Source organism: Prionailurus viverrinus, chromosome E1 (assembly GCF_022837055.1).
Source record: "Prionailurus viverrinus isolate Anna chromosome E1, UM_Priviv_1.0, whole genome shotgun sequence".
Classification (NCBI taxonomy): Eukaryota; Metazoa; Chordata; class Mammalia; order Carnivora; family Felidae; genus Prionailurus; species Prionailurus viverrinus.
This window is the reverse complement of record NC_062574.1, coordinates 9,092,133-9,110,133: the sequence shown is the minus strand read 5'-3', so window position 1 is coordinate 9,110,133 and position 18,001 is coordinate 9,092,133. Positions and strand designations below refer to the sequence as shown.

General features: G+C 48.4%; 1 protein-coding gene across 2 annotated transcripts in view; it reads left to right on the top strand.

The window, feature by feature from the left end:
- Positions 1 to 7,549: 7,549 nt before the first annotated feature.
- The window catches only part of FBXW10B (F-box and WD repeat domain containing 10B), a 32,728-nt gene continuing 22,276 nt past the window's right edge, over positions 7,550 to 18,001 (top strand). For both annotated transcript variants that reach the window (XM_047833933.1, XM_047833931.1), the window contains exons 1-7: positions 7,550 to 8,251; positions 10,324 to 10,497; positions 11,027 to 11,224; positions 11,320 to 11,447; positions 12,244 to 12,366; positions 14,629 to 14,738; positions 16,481 to 16,681. In XM_047833933.1, the coding sequence (XP_047689889.1) occupies positions 7,747 to 8,251; positions 10,324 to 10,497; positions 11,027 to 11,224; positions 11,320 to 11,447; positions 12,244 to 12,366; positions 14,629 to 14,738; positions 16,481 to 16,681 (1,439 nt within the window). In that variant the 5' untranslated portion in view covers positions 7,550 to 7,746. The remainder of the gene's footprint in view (positions 8,252 to 10,323; positions 10,498 to 11,026; positions 11,225 to 11,319; positions 11,448 to 12,243; positions 12,367 to 14,628; positions 14,739 to 16,480; positions 16,682 to 18,001) is intronic.

Genomic DNA, 18,001 nt, shown 5'->3' with positions numbered 1-18,001 from the left:
GGGAGGCCACCAGGTTCTGGAAAAGAAGAGGGCAGACGGGTAATCCAATAAGGACTCAGGGTCAGCATAGCAGTGATCAGGCATTTGAGGTTAAAAATCTTTTCCCCTAAATTAATTAATGTTGTGACTCTGTTTCCTTGGGGGAAAAAGTGTTTATAAAAACATAATTTTCAAAGGATCCTACTAAAGCTGTTACAGTCAGACTGCAGTGAACCCCTTAACCTATCTCAGGTGCTCTGAGTTGTAGCAACTCCATGTTCTCGGCCTCTTTAAGTTATAATGCACTTGCCAGAAGTTTCCATAAAAACCCTTGTCATCCTTTCTCCCATTCCAGCCATACTTTCAAGGCCCTCCTCTCCGTGTTTTGCCCCATCTTTCATTCAATCAGTTTCAAGCTTGATTTTGAAGTTAAATTTTATTTTTCCCACAGCATGCTCCAGTATTTAGGCAGTGATATTTAAAAAAAAAATTTTTTTTAATGTTTATTATTTTTGAGAGAGAGACAGAGAGCAAGCAGGGAGGGGCAGAGAGAGAGGGAGACACAGAATCTGAAGCATCTCCAGGCTCTGGGCTGTCAGCACAGAGCCCGACATGGGGCTTGAACTCACGGACCATGAGATCATGACCTGAGCCATTATTGAGAGCCGGACACCTAACTAACTGACTGAGCCACCCAGACTCCCCTCAAGTACTATCTTTGAATACCATTTCTTATTTAATCTTTGCAGCCCTGTGAGATAGATAATGTTTCCCCTATTTTATGGAATGAAGAGGAAAACACGGGTGGCTCAGAGAGGCCATGTAACTTGGTCAAGGACACACAGTAATAACTTTGGAAAGAATCGAGGATTTGTGTTTACTTTTACCCTTTTAAAAAATTTATTTATTTATTATTATTTTTTAATGTTTATTCATTTCTGAGACAGTGAGAGACAGAGCATGAGCAGGGCAGGGGCAGAGAGAGAGGGGGACACAAAATCCAAAGCAGGCTCCAGGCTCTGAGCTGTCAGCACAGAGCCCCACGCGGGGCTCGAACTCACAGACTGCGAGATCAAGAGTCACGTGTTCCACTGACTGAGCCAGGCAGGAGACCCTGTGTTTACGTTTAAAACAAAGTTATGTTCACAGATTTTGAATTCTTTTTTTTTAAATTTTTTTATTTTACATTTATTTGAGAGACAGACAGAACACAAGTGGGGGAGGGGCAGAGAGAGAAGGAGACACAGAATCCGAAGCAGGCCCCAGGCTCCGAGCTGTCAGCACAGAGCCCGACGCGGGGCTCGAACTCACGAACGGTGAGATCATGACCTGAGCCGAAGTCCGACGCTTAACCGACTGAGCCACCCAGGCGCCCCACAGATTTTGAATTCTTAAAGTATGGTTTCCCCACCAGCAGCATCGGTGCCATCCGGGAACTTACTGGAAATGCAAATTCTCAGGCTCCCAGCCTGGATTTAGAAATCAGAAACTCTGGGGGCCGAGCCTAGCAATCTGCTTTAATAAGACCTGTAGGGGATTCTGAAGCATATGTATGTTTGAGGACCACTGGTTTACATCCATCTCTTCTGCCTCACCTGCTCTGCTCTCCAAATACCAATAGCGGGTGCCTACTCATTTTAGTACAAGCAGGAAGACATTTTTGGCCGCCCCAGGCGAACCCTGTCTCCTTGGGAATTCAGCTATTTCGGCTAAGTTTAGAACTTTCTGTGCTGTCTGGGTTCTCCCCCTTCGGGATAATAAAACATGTCTAGTCAATGTCCTTGTTTTCCACCTGCTTTTTTTCGAAGTCAAAGGGCAAACGGGCAACCTGGAAATTCACTGACTTCTCAGGAACAAAGACTTTTCTCTTTTAACTTTGTAACATCACATGATGGGGGGGGGGGCTGGTGATAAAAGGTGGCAGCTTTCCCACTTTCTCTGATCATAACAATACTTGTATAGCTCTTCATACATCATAAAGTGCCCTTTAAGTAATACATTCATTTGACCCTGACACTCACCTGTGAGCTAGGTAGAAGTATGATCATTTAACAGAAGGGGAGCAGGTCATGTGAATTGCCCAGGGGCATGTAGCTGGCCGTAGCACAGCCTGGGGTGTGGGGTTTCATCCCACACCCTTCCACTCGGTACTGGTACCGAGTCCTTTCCTGGCTTCCGCTGGCTGAGCTCCACAGGTGGCTGTGGGGGGCAGGAACCAGCAGAGACTCAGGTTCAATGTTAGGGCAGCAGAACTGGCCCCTTCTGGGGTTCTTCAAACCGTGAGAGAGGGTGGGAAAAGGAAGTAGAGTTTGGGGGTGCCGTGGGGAAAAGGGTTGAATCCGAATCTTTTTTAAAAAAAGTTTATTTGTTTATTTTTGAAAGAGAGACAGCTCGCAAGCAGGGGAGGGGCAGAGAGAGAAGGAAAGAGAGAGGCTCCGTGCTGTCAGCACAGACCCCAACACGGGGCTCGATCCCATGAACCTGAGATCACGACCCGAGCCCAAACCAAGAGTCAGATGCTCAACCGACTGAGCCACCCAGGCGCCCCTGGTTTACTCAGAATCTTGAACGAAACAGAGTAACACAGGGCAGAAAGGACAGCCGGGGGACTGGCATGAATCCTCCAGGCTGCTGGTAGCCTGGGTATTTGAGAAACCTCCAGGTTTACTTCTCAGCTCCAAAGCCTTTCTTTGAGAAATGTTTTCCTCTCCTGGGTCTTACCTCCCATGAGACCTATTTGCCTGCTTCTTTGGCTACCACTGGTGCCAATTCCCCACCATCGGCTTCTCCCATCCGGCCACCTTGTCCTGCCCTCCACCACGGCCACTTTCTCAACTCTAACACCAGATCCCAAATGGCTTAACCTCCCTGTGTGAGCCAGGTAAGATGCTATGTGTGCGAGAGTGCGTGCGTGTGTGTGTGTGTGTGTGTGTGTGTGTGTGTAGTGAAGGTGAGTGGAAGGGAGAGGCCGCAGAAGCAACTTCCATGCCTGCCTACTTGAAGGAATGTCATCCTCACAGTACAACACCCTGCAGGATAGCGATCGTGTGTCTCCTACAGATAAGAAAACGGGGGCTCAGAGAAGCTTGTTCAAGGCCACGACAGCTAGTGAAAAGCAACAATGGGTTTCCAGCCAGTCTCTCTGACTCCCAGGTCTCTGCCCCTCCAGTGGGCCACAGCTGACCCTCAGCAGGGAATAAAGACTGAATTGGGTGGATAAAACCACTTCCTTGAGTAGGTAGACCAGCCAAACAGATTAAAATCCTAATTTATTTGAAAAAAAAAATCCTAATTTATTTGGACCTTCAAAAACAAGCTACGTTGGGGCCCCTGGGTGGCTCAGTCGGTTAAGCTTCCAACTTCAGCGCAGGTCACGGTCTCACATTTCGTGAGTTCGAGCCCCCACATTGGGCACTGTGCTGTTAGCACAGAGCCCGGTTCGGATCCTCTGTCTCCCTCCCTCTCTCTCTCTGCCCCTCCCCTGCTCATTCTCTCTCTCAAAATTAAATAAATAAAACTTAGAAAAAAACCAAAGCAAGCCACTTTCAGTTTGTAGCAGTTCTGGGGGTAGTGAGTCTCCCGCTCGTATACCCAAGCGCTCTATGTCTGGGGTGCTCGTTCTTCCTGGCCTCCCTGATAGCTTAGAGGCTAATCCTGCTTTCACCTTTTCTCCCGATATCGATTCAGATAGAAGAGGCTGGGCTGTTTGATCGGATCTCCTTCCCAGCCCGATTCCTGTCCCTAACCCCGACTCGAATGCCAGACTGCCACTGCCACCAACCCAGGCAATGACACCCAATGGCTTCCTCTACCTGAGCAGATGTAGGCACCAGAAATGCTCAGTTACTGCAAGCATTTTGGCTTAATCTAGGGAAATAACAGTTATAACAACAAGAGCAGTGCTAACTGGTCTCACGCATCTGGATCCAATCGAATTACTTGCCTTCATCTCTGCCATCCTCATCAGTAAGGTGGGGAAACGGAGGCTCAGCGAGGCCAGGCAGCTTACCCAAGATTACACAGCTCCTACGTACCAGAATCAGTGTTTGAAATCTAGAACTGTCTGCAGCAGAATTGTCTCCGTGCGCCTTGGAAGCTCTTTTCTGGGCTGCCCAACATTCGCAAGGACATTTTGGCTGCAGTGGTGAGCTGGGTGGTAATCGACAGGGAATAGTCTATTACAGTAATTTTTTCCAACTTAGCATTATATCTTTGTTTTTCTGGAAAATTTTCAAACCCATGAGAACTAAAAGACCTGAACAATGAACGCTCGTATACTCTTCACCCACACTCACCGATTATTAGCATTTTGTTACATTTGTTCTTTCTCTGCGTGTAGATCTACACATACACAGTGTGTGTGTGTGTGTGTGTGTGTGTGTGTGTGCGCGCGCGTGTGTGTTGTGTGGGTATTTTTTTGGTGGAAACTTTTGTGACACTTTGCAGATACTCAGCCTGAATACATCAGCACTTAATAGTGATTCCCAAACGTTTTTCTAATGGATTCTAGGATCCCCGGAGCAGCTGCTAATCAAACTTTGTGGCTTGTAAAGCTGATGGAAGACAGTGTCTGTCATATTTAACTTCAGGTTTCAAGGTTTTGTCTTTATCCGAAGAGCCCCACTGCTGTCCGTAATTGCCTTGCTAACAAGTGAACCTTGGAACTTATACATTTATGCTAACGTAAACTTCGTACGTTACACATAGAGCTTTTCGGAAGATATGATTTGCAGACGGGATTTTGTTGCTCAGAATGTTCGAAAAGCCCGATGAGCCCCTGGTCTCTTTCTGGGTCACAACTGACTGCAGAAGCCTTCTGTTTTGGGTACCTTAGGGCGACGTGCACTCAGAGGGGTTGGGTCCAACGACCCACATCATCACTCCTGAATGGATCATAAGCAACAGCAAGGGGTAAAGGTCTCAGGAAATACGGTTGCCATTTTCATGTCCTTATTCTTTTAAAAACTATGCACACACGCACTCATTTAAAAAAATGTTAATGTTTATTTATTTTTGAGAGAGAGTGTGTGCAAACGGGGGAGGGGCAGGGGGAGGGGGACAGAGGATCCTAAGTGGGCTCTGTTGCCCACAGCAACAAGCCCAATGTGGGGCTCAAACTCACGACCGTGACCTGAGCTGAAGTCAGATGCTCAACCGATTGAGCCACCCAGGTGTCCCCAGAGTCGTTATTTTTTTTACATGCATCTCAACGATGAAGTTTTGGGGGCGATGGTGGGGTGGTCTGGAGACAATGGCCGAGAAAGTATTCTTGAAGACGTCTTTGGTGCAAAAAGGTGATTTTACTAAAGCACGGGGACAGTCCCCGTGGGCAGGAAGAGCTGCATGGGGTCGTGCCGGGCAACTCGTTATATACCCTCCGGTTGGGAGGGGTCAGGGATGGAGTAAGTCTCTAAGGAATTTTGGAAGCAAGGTTTCCAGCATCTTGAGGGGCTAGCTCTTGCTAGGGAAATGGCATTTATTACTGTTTAATAAAACCTCAGTCATGAGACCCTTCAGATGTATATCGGGGGGGCCATAAGCTTGGAGTATAATGGCCAGCATGTATCTTGGGGGAGTTGAGATAAAGGAAGTGGACTTACAGGATCCTCGAGGTTGGGACAAGTTAAGCTAAGGTTCCCTTTTGCCCCTAGCAAAGCGTCATCATCCAGGAAGCTGAGCTCCTAGAGGCAGGTCACTCTGTTTCAAGGACTTCTCAATGGACTGTAGGCAGCAAGGAAATTTAATTTTTCATTTGCCTTAGTTGCCCACGTTGCCGTGGCAAGCACTTGAGCCCCTTTGTTCTTGGGTGGTCAGGTTTGTCCGAGGAATGTCACACACATTCCACCTGGAGGGGGTGGGGGTGGGGGTGCCAGCCTGTATTTTGCCCTCAGCTTGCCCCACGCCCCCTCGTCATCAATGTATGCACATACACACGTATAAACATAGTAGCTGGCATTGTTTGCTTGGCTGCCCAGAACAGTGGTCCCAATGACGACCATGATGATGACAGCAGTAGGACAATAGTTAGCATTTACTGAGGGTGACCTATGTAACAGGCGATCATCTAAGTGCTTTGCCTATAGTGTCTCATTTAGTCCTCAAAAAACCATTCTGGGTGGTAAGAACTATCATCCTCTCTGTTTTACAGATGAGGAAACTGAGGCGTAGGGGATTAAGCAACGTGCATGCGTATCCAGAGCTAGTAAGCAGCTGGGCTGGGGTCCAGACCCAGGAGTCTGACCCCAGACCCCTCACTCTTCACCACTCAGCTGTTCTGTTGGCTGGGATGCAAGGGGGAGGTACTCAAATCGGAGGGCTGAAAGCCAGCAGCGGAAGGAGGGGAGGGAAGGGACAAAGGTGGGGAAGGAATGAGTTTTGTTTTGCAGAACGGACAGTTTCTGCCAAGGAGCTGCTCAGCCAGCTGTTTCTCGCCCGATAGTCCCTTGCTAGGTATTTTACCTGATAGCCCTTACTGAGCCCGTTTGGAGCTAAGGATCTGCACAAAAGTCCCCCTCTGTCCCCCCCAAGTTGTCCTGAAGTTACCTGTAGCTCATTCTACTACCAAGATCTCCTGCGGGTGGAATTTTCTGCCATTTTTTGAACATGATGTATGCACTGGCATGTGGACATACGGAAACGCCTAAGTAATGGAATATGTATAAATCCTTAATGCATATGCAAGCTCCTTGCCCCGCCCCCTAACACACAATAAAAGCTTCCCTTCCTAACCCCATGGAGACACAGTCCTCTGAGAGCTATCTCCCTGTCTCCTTACTTGTAACAACTCATCAAAAGTTCTCGGCTTTCAAACACCTCTTGGGGTGTGTTCAATTTCATGCAACCCAAGCGGGGACCCCCTTGAGTTCAGTCATAGTGCTGCCTCCCAGACACGTGTGTGTGCATGTGATTGAGGTTAACTGAAACTTTTCCGCTAAGGAGTGCTTCTCTGCCCAGGTTTCTGGTTAGCATTCTGAAGCGGTCAAACAAGTTTCTTTTAAACATTTGTGTTTTCAGTTCGATGCCGAGTTTAGGAAATAAAGGCAGGGATGCCTGGGTGGCTCAGTCGGTTGAGCATCTGACTCGATTTTGGCTCAGGTCATGATCCCAGGGTCATGGGTTCGAGCCTCATGTCAGGCTCTGTGCTGAGTGTGGGGCACATTTGAGATTCTCTCTCTCTCTCTCTCTCTCTCTCTCTCTGTGCCCCTCTCCCCACCCCCTCTCTAAAATTAAAAGAAAAGAAAAGAAAATGAATATAAACATATTCAGGATCATTGGGATAGCCAGCTCATAACCAAACAGCTGTAAACGTTAAGTTTACATCCAATTTCACATCCACGAATATTTGTAAGTCGTTACTAATAATATCCATTGGAGCTCAACGCCAGGCTCCACAGTATATATTTTCTCCTTTAAGAAGGACCCATATGTTACTTAAATTTGACCAACACAGATTCTTGTGGTTCTAGAAATGAGATGACCAGCTCTTTCAGAATATACAGCAACTGCCTCCACCTAAGCAGTGCCCGGTTTAGGAGATTTACGGTAAAGCCATGTTTCCTAGGAGGTCAGTACAAAAAGCCAGGCTTCTACCGGCAGTTTCCGGGAGACACAAGCTTTCCATCCGACGCAGCGTTTTACCTTTTTCTCTGGGAAATGTTTATACTAGAAAAGGCTCAACTGGGATATTCATCAGCTGCTTCCTGCTCCTGTGGTGTTTGGTGGGGCTGATAACGGACAAGGATACAATGCGCTGGGCATCTCAGGATCATGGAAAACCTGGAACTGAGGCTCAGGAATGCCCCCCATTTTCGCTGTGAGAAGAGAAACAGCTCTGTCCCCGTGTGCCAGAAGTGTGAAACATGTGTCCTCACCTGGAAGATCTTCTCTACCAAACAGTGGTTCCGGAGGATCGGTGAGATACGCCAAAGGAGGTTTCTGGTCAGCATCCTGGAGCAGTTGGATAGCTTGTATTTGTTACACCATTTCCAGAACATCCTTCAGGCCACGCAGGGGAAGGATTTCACCTACAGCCGGTCCCGGATCAACCTCAGCAAGAAGGAGGGGAAAATCGGCAGGTCTTCCTTGAACCAGATGTTGGATAAAACAGTCGAACAGAAGATGAGGGAGATTTTGTACTGGTTCGGGAACAGCACCCACTGGACGAAGGCAAATTACACGCTCTTGCTGTTCCAGATGTGTGACCCCAAGTTACTGCTCACTGCTGCCAATGTCATCAGAGTCCTGTTCCTGAGAGAGCAGAGCAAAGTCGCAGGTAAACAAGGCCACAGGGGGAGAGGAGAGGGCCCCCAAAGGTAAGGAAGCCAGACGTCAGGAGCCTGTAAAGGAACCAGACGTGTGGACAGGCTTAGGTAGACAAGCTTAAGGTTTTCCAGAACGCAGGATAGAGCTCCTTGTCCTGACATGCGGTCCTGTTTGCCAAAGGAGAAATTGCAGGATGTGACTTCCTTCTAGAAAAGCATGAAATGCAAATGCTTTTTATGGAAGTACAGAACTTTTTTTTTTTATGTTTTATTTATTTTTGAGAGAGAGCGAGAGAGAGAGAGAGAGAGAGAGAGCGCACGTGCACAGGAGGGACAGAGAGAGGGAGACACAGAATCCAAAGCAGACTCCAGGCTCCGAGCTGTCAGCACAGAGCCCGACGCAGGGCTCGAACTCATGGACCGTGAGATCATGACCTGAGCCGAAGTCGGACGCCCAACCGACTGACCACCCAGGCGCCCCAGGAAGTACAGAACTTTTAACTGTCCGGCATTTGGAAGGGATGTAGGCCCAGTTATGGCTGGCCTGTGCCTCTAATACTCATTGCTGGCGTGGCTCCTGCGTTAGTGGCTTTGGGATTAGATGGGGTTTGGGAGGGATGTAAGGGGGAAGCTTCTGAATTGTTCTGCCCTTCAGTCTGCACTGCACAGAAACCAGGCCAAGAGGTCAAAATGTAGGGCTTGTTCCCATTCATTCCTCCATATTGCTTGCGCCTGCATAAAATCCAACCTGAAGTGGTGTCTATTCAAGCCTGCAGGTAGCAAGAGGGTCAAATAAGGGTAGGGCAGGCATTCTCAAACCTTACCTTGCATCTGAATCCCTGGGAAGGCTTTTGAAAACACAGAGGACTGGGACCCTCTCCCAGAGGTCCCGACTCCGCAGGTCTGTGGCAGCCGTGAGATCCTGCATGTCTAAGTTCCTAGCTGCTGCTGCTGGTGGTGGTCTGGGGTCCTCACCTTGAGAGCCATTGGTCTAGGGTATTGGTGAGAAGGTCTGGGAAATGTTTGGCCAGCTGGATCAGGAAAGCAAAAGAAGCCAGAAAAGAGGCAAGGGATTAGACAGGGGTCCATCACCGGTTCCGTGGGGTGTTGGGGGTTGGAGAAGACCCGGGAGGAGGGATCAGATGATCAGAGGGAGGGGAGTCAGAGGGGGGAGCCTCAGCGGCTCGGCGGCTCAGTGTCTGAGCCCACGAAGGTGGGGAATTCCTAAATGTCCATGAGGCCTGTTCTGTGGTCATGTTTGTAGACGATTCGCGTCCAAAAGAGTTTCAAAGCTAGACGACCCAGGGGACAGTTAGATTCCCATACATGACACTGGGTTTCTTCGGCGTGTTAGGGAAGTAACACTCAGAGAATCTGAGTGACACAGCCTAGGCGACAAGTAAAGGGACTTGAAAACCAGGCCTCCCTGACTGGACATGTCCCATCTCTAGGTGCTCCTGCCAGGAGCCAGCAGACTCCAGAAGGCCTGGCTTGTACACACACACACACACACACACACGCGCGCGCGCGCGCGCGTGCACACGCACACACACGTACGCACACGTAGGCACACGCGGGTCTCGAACCCGCGAAACCGTGAGATCACGACCCCAGCCGAAACCCAGAGTCAGATGCTTCACCGACTGAGCCACCTAGGTGACCCAGAAATTAAATTTTCTTAAAAAAAATTTTTTTTAATGTTTATTTATTTTTGAGAGAGAGAGAGAGAGAGAGAGAGAGAGAGTGGGCAGGGGCAGAGAGAGAGGGAGACACAGAATCCAAAGCAGGCTCCAGGCTCTGAGCTGTCAGTACAGAGCCCGACGCGGGGCTTAAACTCATGAACTGCAAGTGTGCATTGTGGGTCGGCAAAATCCAACAAGGAGCTTCCTGCAATATTTGCATGGCAACTCGGGGGCTCCCCCGGATAAAACTGGACATAACCGGCTTGGTCCATTTTGTGTGGATTGAAAAGAAGGCAGTAGAAAGAAAACTGTTTTCCTCCATCTCCTTTCCTCCACACACATCTCCTTTCCTCCACACACCCCATTAAGGAGCACCCTTGTCTTGGCCTTTTGGTTTTCAGGGCTCAGTCAGTCCGCCAGTGATGTGTTTGTCTTCCCGGAGAAAGACCACCACCAGTCTGAGACCTCGCAGGTCTGCCGGGCAGCCGGAACCAAGAACACATCCTTCCCTTTGTCCAGATCTCCAGGGAAAGAAGGGTTGCTTGAAAATATGGGGGGCGGACCATCTGACACTGGTAAGTTAGCCCGTAGCAGGAAAGCCAATAGGTATGAGACTGGGAAGTCCCCCGTTTATTTATTTTTGAGAAAGAGAGGGAGAGAGAGAGAGAGGGCAGGGGCAGAGAGAGAGGGAGACACAGAATCGGAAGCAGGCTCCAGGCTCTGAGCTGTCAGCATGGAGCCCGATGTGGGGCTCGAACCCACAAACCGCGAGATCATGACCCGAGTCGAAGTCCGACCGAGCCACCCAGACGCCCCTCTTGGGGTAATTTAAAGGAAGTGCCAGACACAATGCCATTTCACCTGAATCGGGCAGGGTTTGATACACTATAGGCATCTCCTTGAACTGGGAAGGCTTGCAAAGCCCTTGTGTGTTTGGTTTGGGAGGTCTTGTTTCCGTTTTGGCAGAAGAAATGACAAAAATCCAGTAGTCTAAGGGTGGACCATGATGAGCTCTATTTCTGGGGAGAGGGTTTGGGGAGGGCTTCTCTTGGCCTGAATTAGAGACAACCCCACCCTGCACCGTTCTCTGGCTTTCCTCCAAAGGACAATGGAAGAGTTCTCTCCAGTGTATTTCTGAGATGAACCGGCTGTTTTCCAGAAAAGCAGGCAGGTCCAAGGCAGAGAGCGCCCCCTCCGATCTGTTGGTTGACTTGGATGTGGTCCGAGACCTGTCTTCTGGGGCCAGAAAATATCGAGACTTCATCCGTCACCTGCCCATCCACCTCTCCAAGTATATTCTAAGTATGCTGGGGCGAATTGGGGGATTTCTCAAGACACTCTTCATCATGGCTCTGATGGGAGGTTCCCAGGTCCATCATCTTTTTTTTTTTTTCCAGGTCTGCTGGATAAAAACAGCCTGAACAGGTGTGCCTTTGTGAGCCAGCACTGGGCTGCGCTGGCCCAACAGGTCAAGAAGGATCTTTCCATGCATACTTTCATTCAGAACCAGATCGCCTTCTTGCAGGTACTTCCTGGCCGCGAGGGGTTGATCTGGAAACCAGCCTCATTTCCACGTTGAGGTTGGCCTGACAGTGCACCTTTCCGATCTCTTCGGTGGACCCTTAGCTGGCCTCCCGCTCCCCGTTAGCTGCTTTGTAGGCTTTAGCCGTAACTTCCTGTTTGTCCAGACCCGTTAATCGCCACCCGCATTGTCTGTGCATCTAGCAGGGACGACATGTGTAGAAACCTCTCAGGAAGAGAGAGGCAGAGTCTTTCTGAAACGTCACAGAGCAGGGCATTTTGTCCCCCCCCCTCTCCCCCCCCCCCCCCCCCCCCCCCCAGAGATCTGTCTTGTGGCATGTGCAATAAGAAAGCCATGAGTATGTTTCTGGAACAGTCTCATATGATGCACAGATGTTTCAGAGACCAGTAAGTATGTGTTTAGGTTAAAATGCAAGTCTTCCGGGTAGTATCCGTCTTCGGAATTTTTTATCTCTGTTTCCTGCCCGAAGCCTTACCCCAAATCGTGGACTCTTGGTAGCTTGAGTTTTTCCCAGCAGGGATCCATAGCAGAAGACGAGAAGAGTCAGGCATTGGGAGGCAGGCCATACCTCTGGGAAGCTGAGACCCGCTCGCCATTTCTTGCTGGTCTGGCTCTGGCTGTTTGGTATTCAGGATCCACTTGAAGCCAATCTGCACATGCCACCTCACCGGCCAGGCCTCCGCCAGAGTTTACCCATCTTTCAGATCTTGCCAAGCACCCCTCTTGGAGAGGAAGGACCAAGAATAGTAGCCATTTCCCGTTATCTTTTTTCCCTCAGGGGTCCTACACAGGGGGAATCGAACCTAATTACGCCAACAAGCTTCTTATCCCGGTTCCTAAGATGACAGATGACAGGAAACGCACGCGTGCGAAAAATCAGAAATGGAAACTGGGAATGAAGGTGGGTTGCGGTGGCATCTGGGGTCCAGACTCGGCCCTCCTGTGAGGGGTACGGGAAATGGGACCATACAGGATCTATAGCACGTGGATACAGTAGATGGGAGGTGACATTCCCTAAGGGAGACCGGAGTTGTGTGCTGTGTGTCCTTAAGCAAGCGACTTCCTCTCCGTCAGCCTTAAATTCCTCAGCTGTTAAATGTGCGGATGGGTTTGCTTTGTCCTCTCAGGGTTCTTCGTTTACTTCCAACCCCACGGCCAGACCATAGCTTCTCATAAGGAAACCGTGTAGTATGAATTTCAAAAGAAGTTAGAAATCTGAATTATCATGGGACAGCTCTTGTTTTTCTTAAAGGCGTGGGCCAAAGAAGACAGACACTTTTGTGGACTTAATTTGACCCGCATCTTTTTTTTTAAATCTTTGAGTTGGCCCATTCACTCATTTTACACATTTTTTTTTTTAACATTTATTTATGTTTTGAGAGACATAGAGAGACAGAGCACAAGTTGGGGAGGGGCAGAGAGAGAAGGGGACACACAATCCGAAGCAGGCTCTGGGCTCCAAGCTGTCAGCACAGAGCCCGACATGGGGCTCAAACTCACGAACCGTGAGATCATGACCTGAGCCAAGTTGGACGCTTAACTGACTGAGCCACCCAGGCGCCCCTGTTTTAGGAATGTTATAATTTAAGAACAGAGAGAGAAACAGGTAAAGCACTGTGGTCAACAGAAGAAAGCATGTGAAGTAGCAAGACCAGGCAGTCCCTTCTCCTAGGGAGAGGTAGAGGGGAGTGCCTCCGAGGGATGGTGATTGCCATGGGTACTGAGCTTGAACGGGGCGCCAAGAATGGTGTGCCCAGGGCTTTGTACACATCATTCACTTGATCTTCACGGTAGATCGCATGGATATCATTGCTCCCAACTTATGGATGTGGAAACGAAGGCTGTGATGTTAGAAAAGTCATCTAAGTTCTCATAGCTGGTTGGTGGTAGAGCTAGGATTTGAACTGGGTCTTTTTCCTCCAGTGACTCCACCATGCAGCTCTGAAAACTTAGTTGATGAACGAGAGCCAAGGAATTCCAGCCCAAGTCATGAGAAGTCAAGGACGTCTTGATTAGTTCAAGGCAGGATATCAGAGCTGCTTGGACACTGGAGGGGAGGCAGGTTGACAGATTCTGGGGAGAGACTTCTAGGTGGACGTCGTTATTTGGTTAAAGATCAAGAGGGAGATTGAGCTGGGAAAAGCGGGCATCCCAAGGAAGAGTCTACAGGTATGGAGAAGAAGGCTAAGTAGGAAGAGAGATGTTCCCAGGGGGGACTCCCAGATGCGAACATGATGTGGTGGTCTTTTTTGCTTTCATGATAAACTCACCCTGTTTTTTGGGTTTCCTGCTGGCATGGTTGTCATTTCCTTCTAGAAATGGCTGGAAAGAGGAGTGAGAGTCCACTTGAGTCATCTGTGCCAGAACTTAGCATGTCTGGCATGCTACAGTGGTCCAGAAAGTGTATGTTGGAGGGAGGGAGGCACAGAGAAGAAGGAAGGAAGGAAGGAAGGAAGGAAGGAAGGAGGGAAGGAAGGAAGGAAGAAAGGAAGGAAGGAAGGAAGGAAGGAAGGAAGGAACTATTAGAAAGGCAAGGGAAATACCCTTGTTGAGACTTGATACAATTGATTTCCTCTCTCTGAGGCTCAGATATATCTCATCTGTAAAATGACAACAATGTTTTGTGGAGCAAATGATGTACTTTACGAGGCAGCTGTAAGGAGAAATGAAGGTTGCATATACGTGCAGACTTTGGGGCACAAATGCACGGAGAGTGTAGCTGTGATTTTGCCTACGGCTTGAGTTCCCATGAGTACGCTTTGTAGAGTCAGGTATACGTAATACAAACATGAAGCCCGGACTTCTGCAAAACAGTCGAAGGGCACCTGTGACTCGATTTTGTGAACGTACCCTCCGTGAGCTCATTTTTGGAAAAGTTGAGCTGTCGGCGATATCGAGAGTTCACAGAAGGAACCAGAACACACAGAAGATACAAAGTGATGCAGGATGAGTCAGGACCCTTGACTCACCATTTTCTAAGTCGTGGATGACTCTAGTGCCTGCTCATTGACCTCTCCCTACCAGCACGTAGTGGCAGCCACAGCCCAAAGAGGCAGAGTCCTTGGGCCCTTATGTCCTGGCCAGGGAAGACCTCAGGGGGTGCATATTTGGGGCCCTGGGTAAAGTTGCCACTGTGCTTTGACTCCAAGTGTTCCCTTGTTAGAATGACTACAACCTGTGGACCGCATACCAGAACCAGGAAACTCAGCAGGTCCAGATGGAGGAGAGAAATGTCTTCTGTGGGACTTATAATATCCGCATTCTCTCCGACACGTAGGTACTGGGGTCAGAATCCGGGTCTTCAGGGACCCTTGAATTAGCCGCCTTAGGATTCCCATGACCCGGTTCACTTGGAAAAGGCAATCCTTCCTGACCTCAAGCTCCAGCTCCCAACTAAAATGAGATCCCCTTCGGAAACCGGGTGCTGGGTTTTTGGACCATTCTCGGCAGTGGGTGGAGGGCACTTTCCCATTATAATTTTGGGTACACCAGTCGACCATCCTTCGCACAAGTCATGTGCGTGAAATTACCGTGGTTTTTTTTTTTTTTTTGAATATTTTTGTTGTTTTATTCTAGTTTTTTTTTTTTTCAATGTTTATTTATTTTTGGGACAGAGAGAGACAGAGCATGAACGGGGGAGGGTCAGAGAGAGAGGGAGACACAGAATCGGAAACAGGCTCCAGGCTCTGAGCCATCAGCCCAGAGCCTGACGCGGGGCTTGAACTCACGGACCGCGAGATCGTGACCTGGTTGAAGTCGGACGCTCAACCGACTGCGCCACCCAGGCGCCCCAATTATTCTAGTTTTTAGAAGGAAGGTGTGCTTATTGGGAGAAAGAAACCCACCAAATGCCAGCAAATATATCGAGAAAAGCCAAGACCTCCTACAATCTTGTCATCTAGAGATAACCACCATTAATATTCATGTCTAGTCTAGAATTTTGTTCTTGCGTGTACTATACCTACAAGTTTTAAATAAAAATGGGGTTATGCTATACGTATTTCTGTAATCCACTCCGGCAAAGTACCATGGATATCTTCCCATGTTAAACATGAAAATGGCGCTTATGACAACCGCACGGTGTGATGTCACCTGTCTGTGCCGTAAGAAGACATTTTAATGATTGGCTCTCTGCCATACTTTAGGCCTAGGACTTTGCTCTTTTTTCGTAAGGTTTCGTAAAGGCCATCTCTCTCTATTTTCTTTCTGGCTGTGAATCTAACAAATTAGGTCTTGACCGGTCAGTAGGGCGAAGACCAAGAAGATAGGGGAAAGGCAAAGTTGAGTTTTTATGGATCGTGTGGTGATAAGCGTGCCCCTTAGAAGAGATGATGGCTGATTGAGCTTTAGGTATAACAAATAGAATGAGGACAAAAATATCACAAATTCTCATCTTCAGGCATGACCACCTCCCTTTTGCTGAAATAATCCCACTTCACTCCGTGGGCCTGGAGTAATTATAGTAGGTATCCCCTTTCACGATAAAATGTCTCAATTCAGACAATACATGGTTGGGTCATCTTGCGCATATTTTATCCATTGGCTGGTAATCTTATGATTGGAAAATTAATTTTTTTTTTCAACGTTTATTTATTTTGGGGACAGCGGGACAGAGCATGAACGGGGGAGGGGCAGAGAGAGAGGGAGACACAGAATCGGAAACAGGCTCCAGGCTCTGAGCCATCAGCCCAGAGCCTGACACGGGGCTCGAACTCCTGGACAGCGAGATCGTGACCTGGCTGAAGTCGGACGCTTAACCGACTGCGCCACCCAGGCGCCCCGAATTTTTTTTATATTAAAAAAATTTTTTTTTTAATTTTGCCTGAAAGGACTTTTTGGTATGGTATAAGGTAGGGGTCCCTTGTGCTATATCCCTTGTTGGAAGGCCCCGAACTTTCCATTATACCGTTGTTGTAGGTGACAGCCGTCGTAGGAAGTGAGTTGCTGGAAGGGACACTAACTTTTCTTTCATGGATCATCCTTTCCACCCCCACCCCACCCCTCCGGCAACTCAGGTGGGACCGAAACAGAATCATTCACTATTCTGGGGGACATTTGGTAGCAGTGTCATCCAATCGGAAGATCCAGCTTCTCGATGTCATACAAGTAAAGGAGGTACCCATCGCGTTCCGAGGCCACGCCGGGAGTGTCCGCGCCCTCTTCTTGTGTGAGAAGAAGAACTTTCTACTGAGCGGAAGTTATGACCTGAGTATTAGGTGAGTGGTCCAAGGGCGTTGTGGTGCCCACCCCACCCAATGCCTAAAGTCAGCTTGTGGAGGAAGCAGGCGTGCCTTTTCCTTTTTGTGTTTAGCGAAAAGGTACCCTAAATGATACCGACTTCTCGAATAACCCGAAGCATTTTTTCTTTTTTTGGCAAGGTAAAAACCAATTAATTTGTATATCGTTTAAACTTTAACAAGATGAGATAGATTTATAACAATGATCAGCTCTATTTTCTTTTTGAAAAAATGGTCATTTATTTATTTTGAGAGGGAGAGGAGCGGGGGAGAGAGAGAGAATTCGAAGCAGGCTCTGCAGTTTCAGTGTGGAGCCTGATGCGGGGCTGGATTCCCCCAAACCATGAGATCACGACCTGAGCCGAAATCAAGAGTCGGATGCCTGACTGACTGAGCCACCCAGGTGCCCCAGAAATCCTTAACTTTAAGGTAGTCGACTTTGCAGATTTGACTCGTTTAATAAGAAATCCCTCTCTGTGATCTTTGTGTCTTCAATCCACTTGAACCTCATTTTTTTTTTTTAAATTTTTTTTTTCAACGTTTATTTATTTTTGGGACAGAGAGAGACAGAGCATGAACGGGGGAGGGGCAGAGAGAGAGGGAGACACAGAATCGGAAACAGGCTCCAGGCTCTGAGCCATCAGCCCAGAGCCCGACGCGGGGCTCGAACTCACGGACCGCGAGATCGTGACCTGGCCGAAGTCGGACGCTTAACCGACTGCGCCACCCAGGCGCCCCTTGAACCTCATTTTTGTTATCATATGAGGTAGAGATCCAATTCCAGTTTTTCCCCCTTTCCTCTTTGCATTTATATCTAATTACTTAAGTACCATTTATGGGAAAAAACTCCCATTGGTCTGTCCTCCTGCTTTGTCATAAGATAAGTGTCCATAGATTTCAATTTCTTGGCTCTTTATTCTGCTTCTTTTGCCTGTGTGGCTATTGTTGGTCAAAACCACACTATCTTAATTACTTTGGTCTTTAAAGTCTTTTTTTTTTTAATTTTTAACGTTTTATTTATTTGTGAGAGACAGAGAGAGACAGAATGAGTGTGGGGGAGGAGCAGAGAGAGAGGGAGACACAGAATCCGAAGCAGGCTCCAGGCTCTGAGCTGTCAGCACAGAGCCTGATGCGGGGCTCGAACCCACGAACCAAAAGATCATGACCTGAGCCGAAGTCGGACGCTCACCCGACTGAGCCACCCGGGTGCCCCTGTTCATGTCGTATTGTTATTATTGGTCTGTACAAGGCTCCATTCCTGTTTTATTCATCTATTTATTAATTCTCTTTTCTCTATTC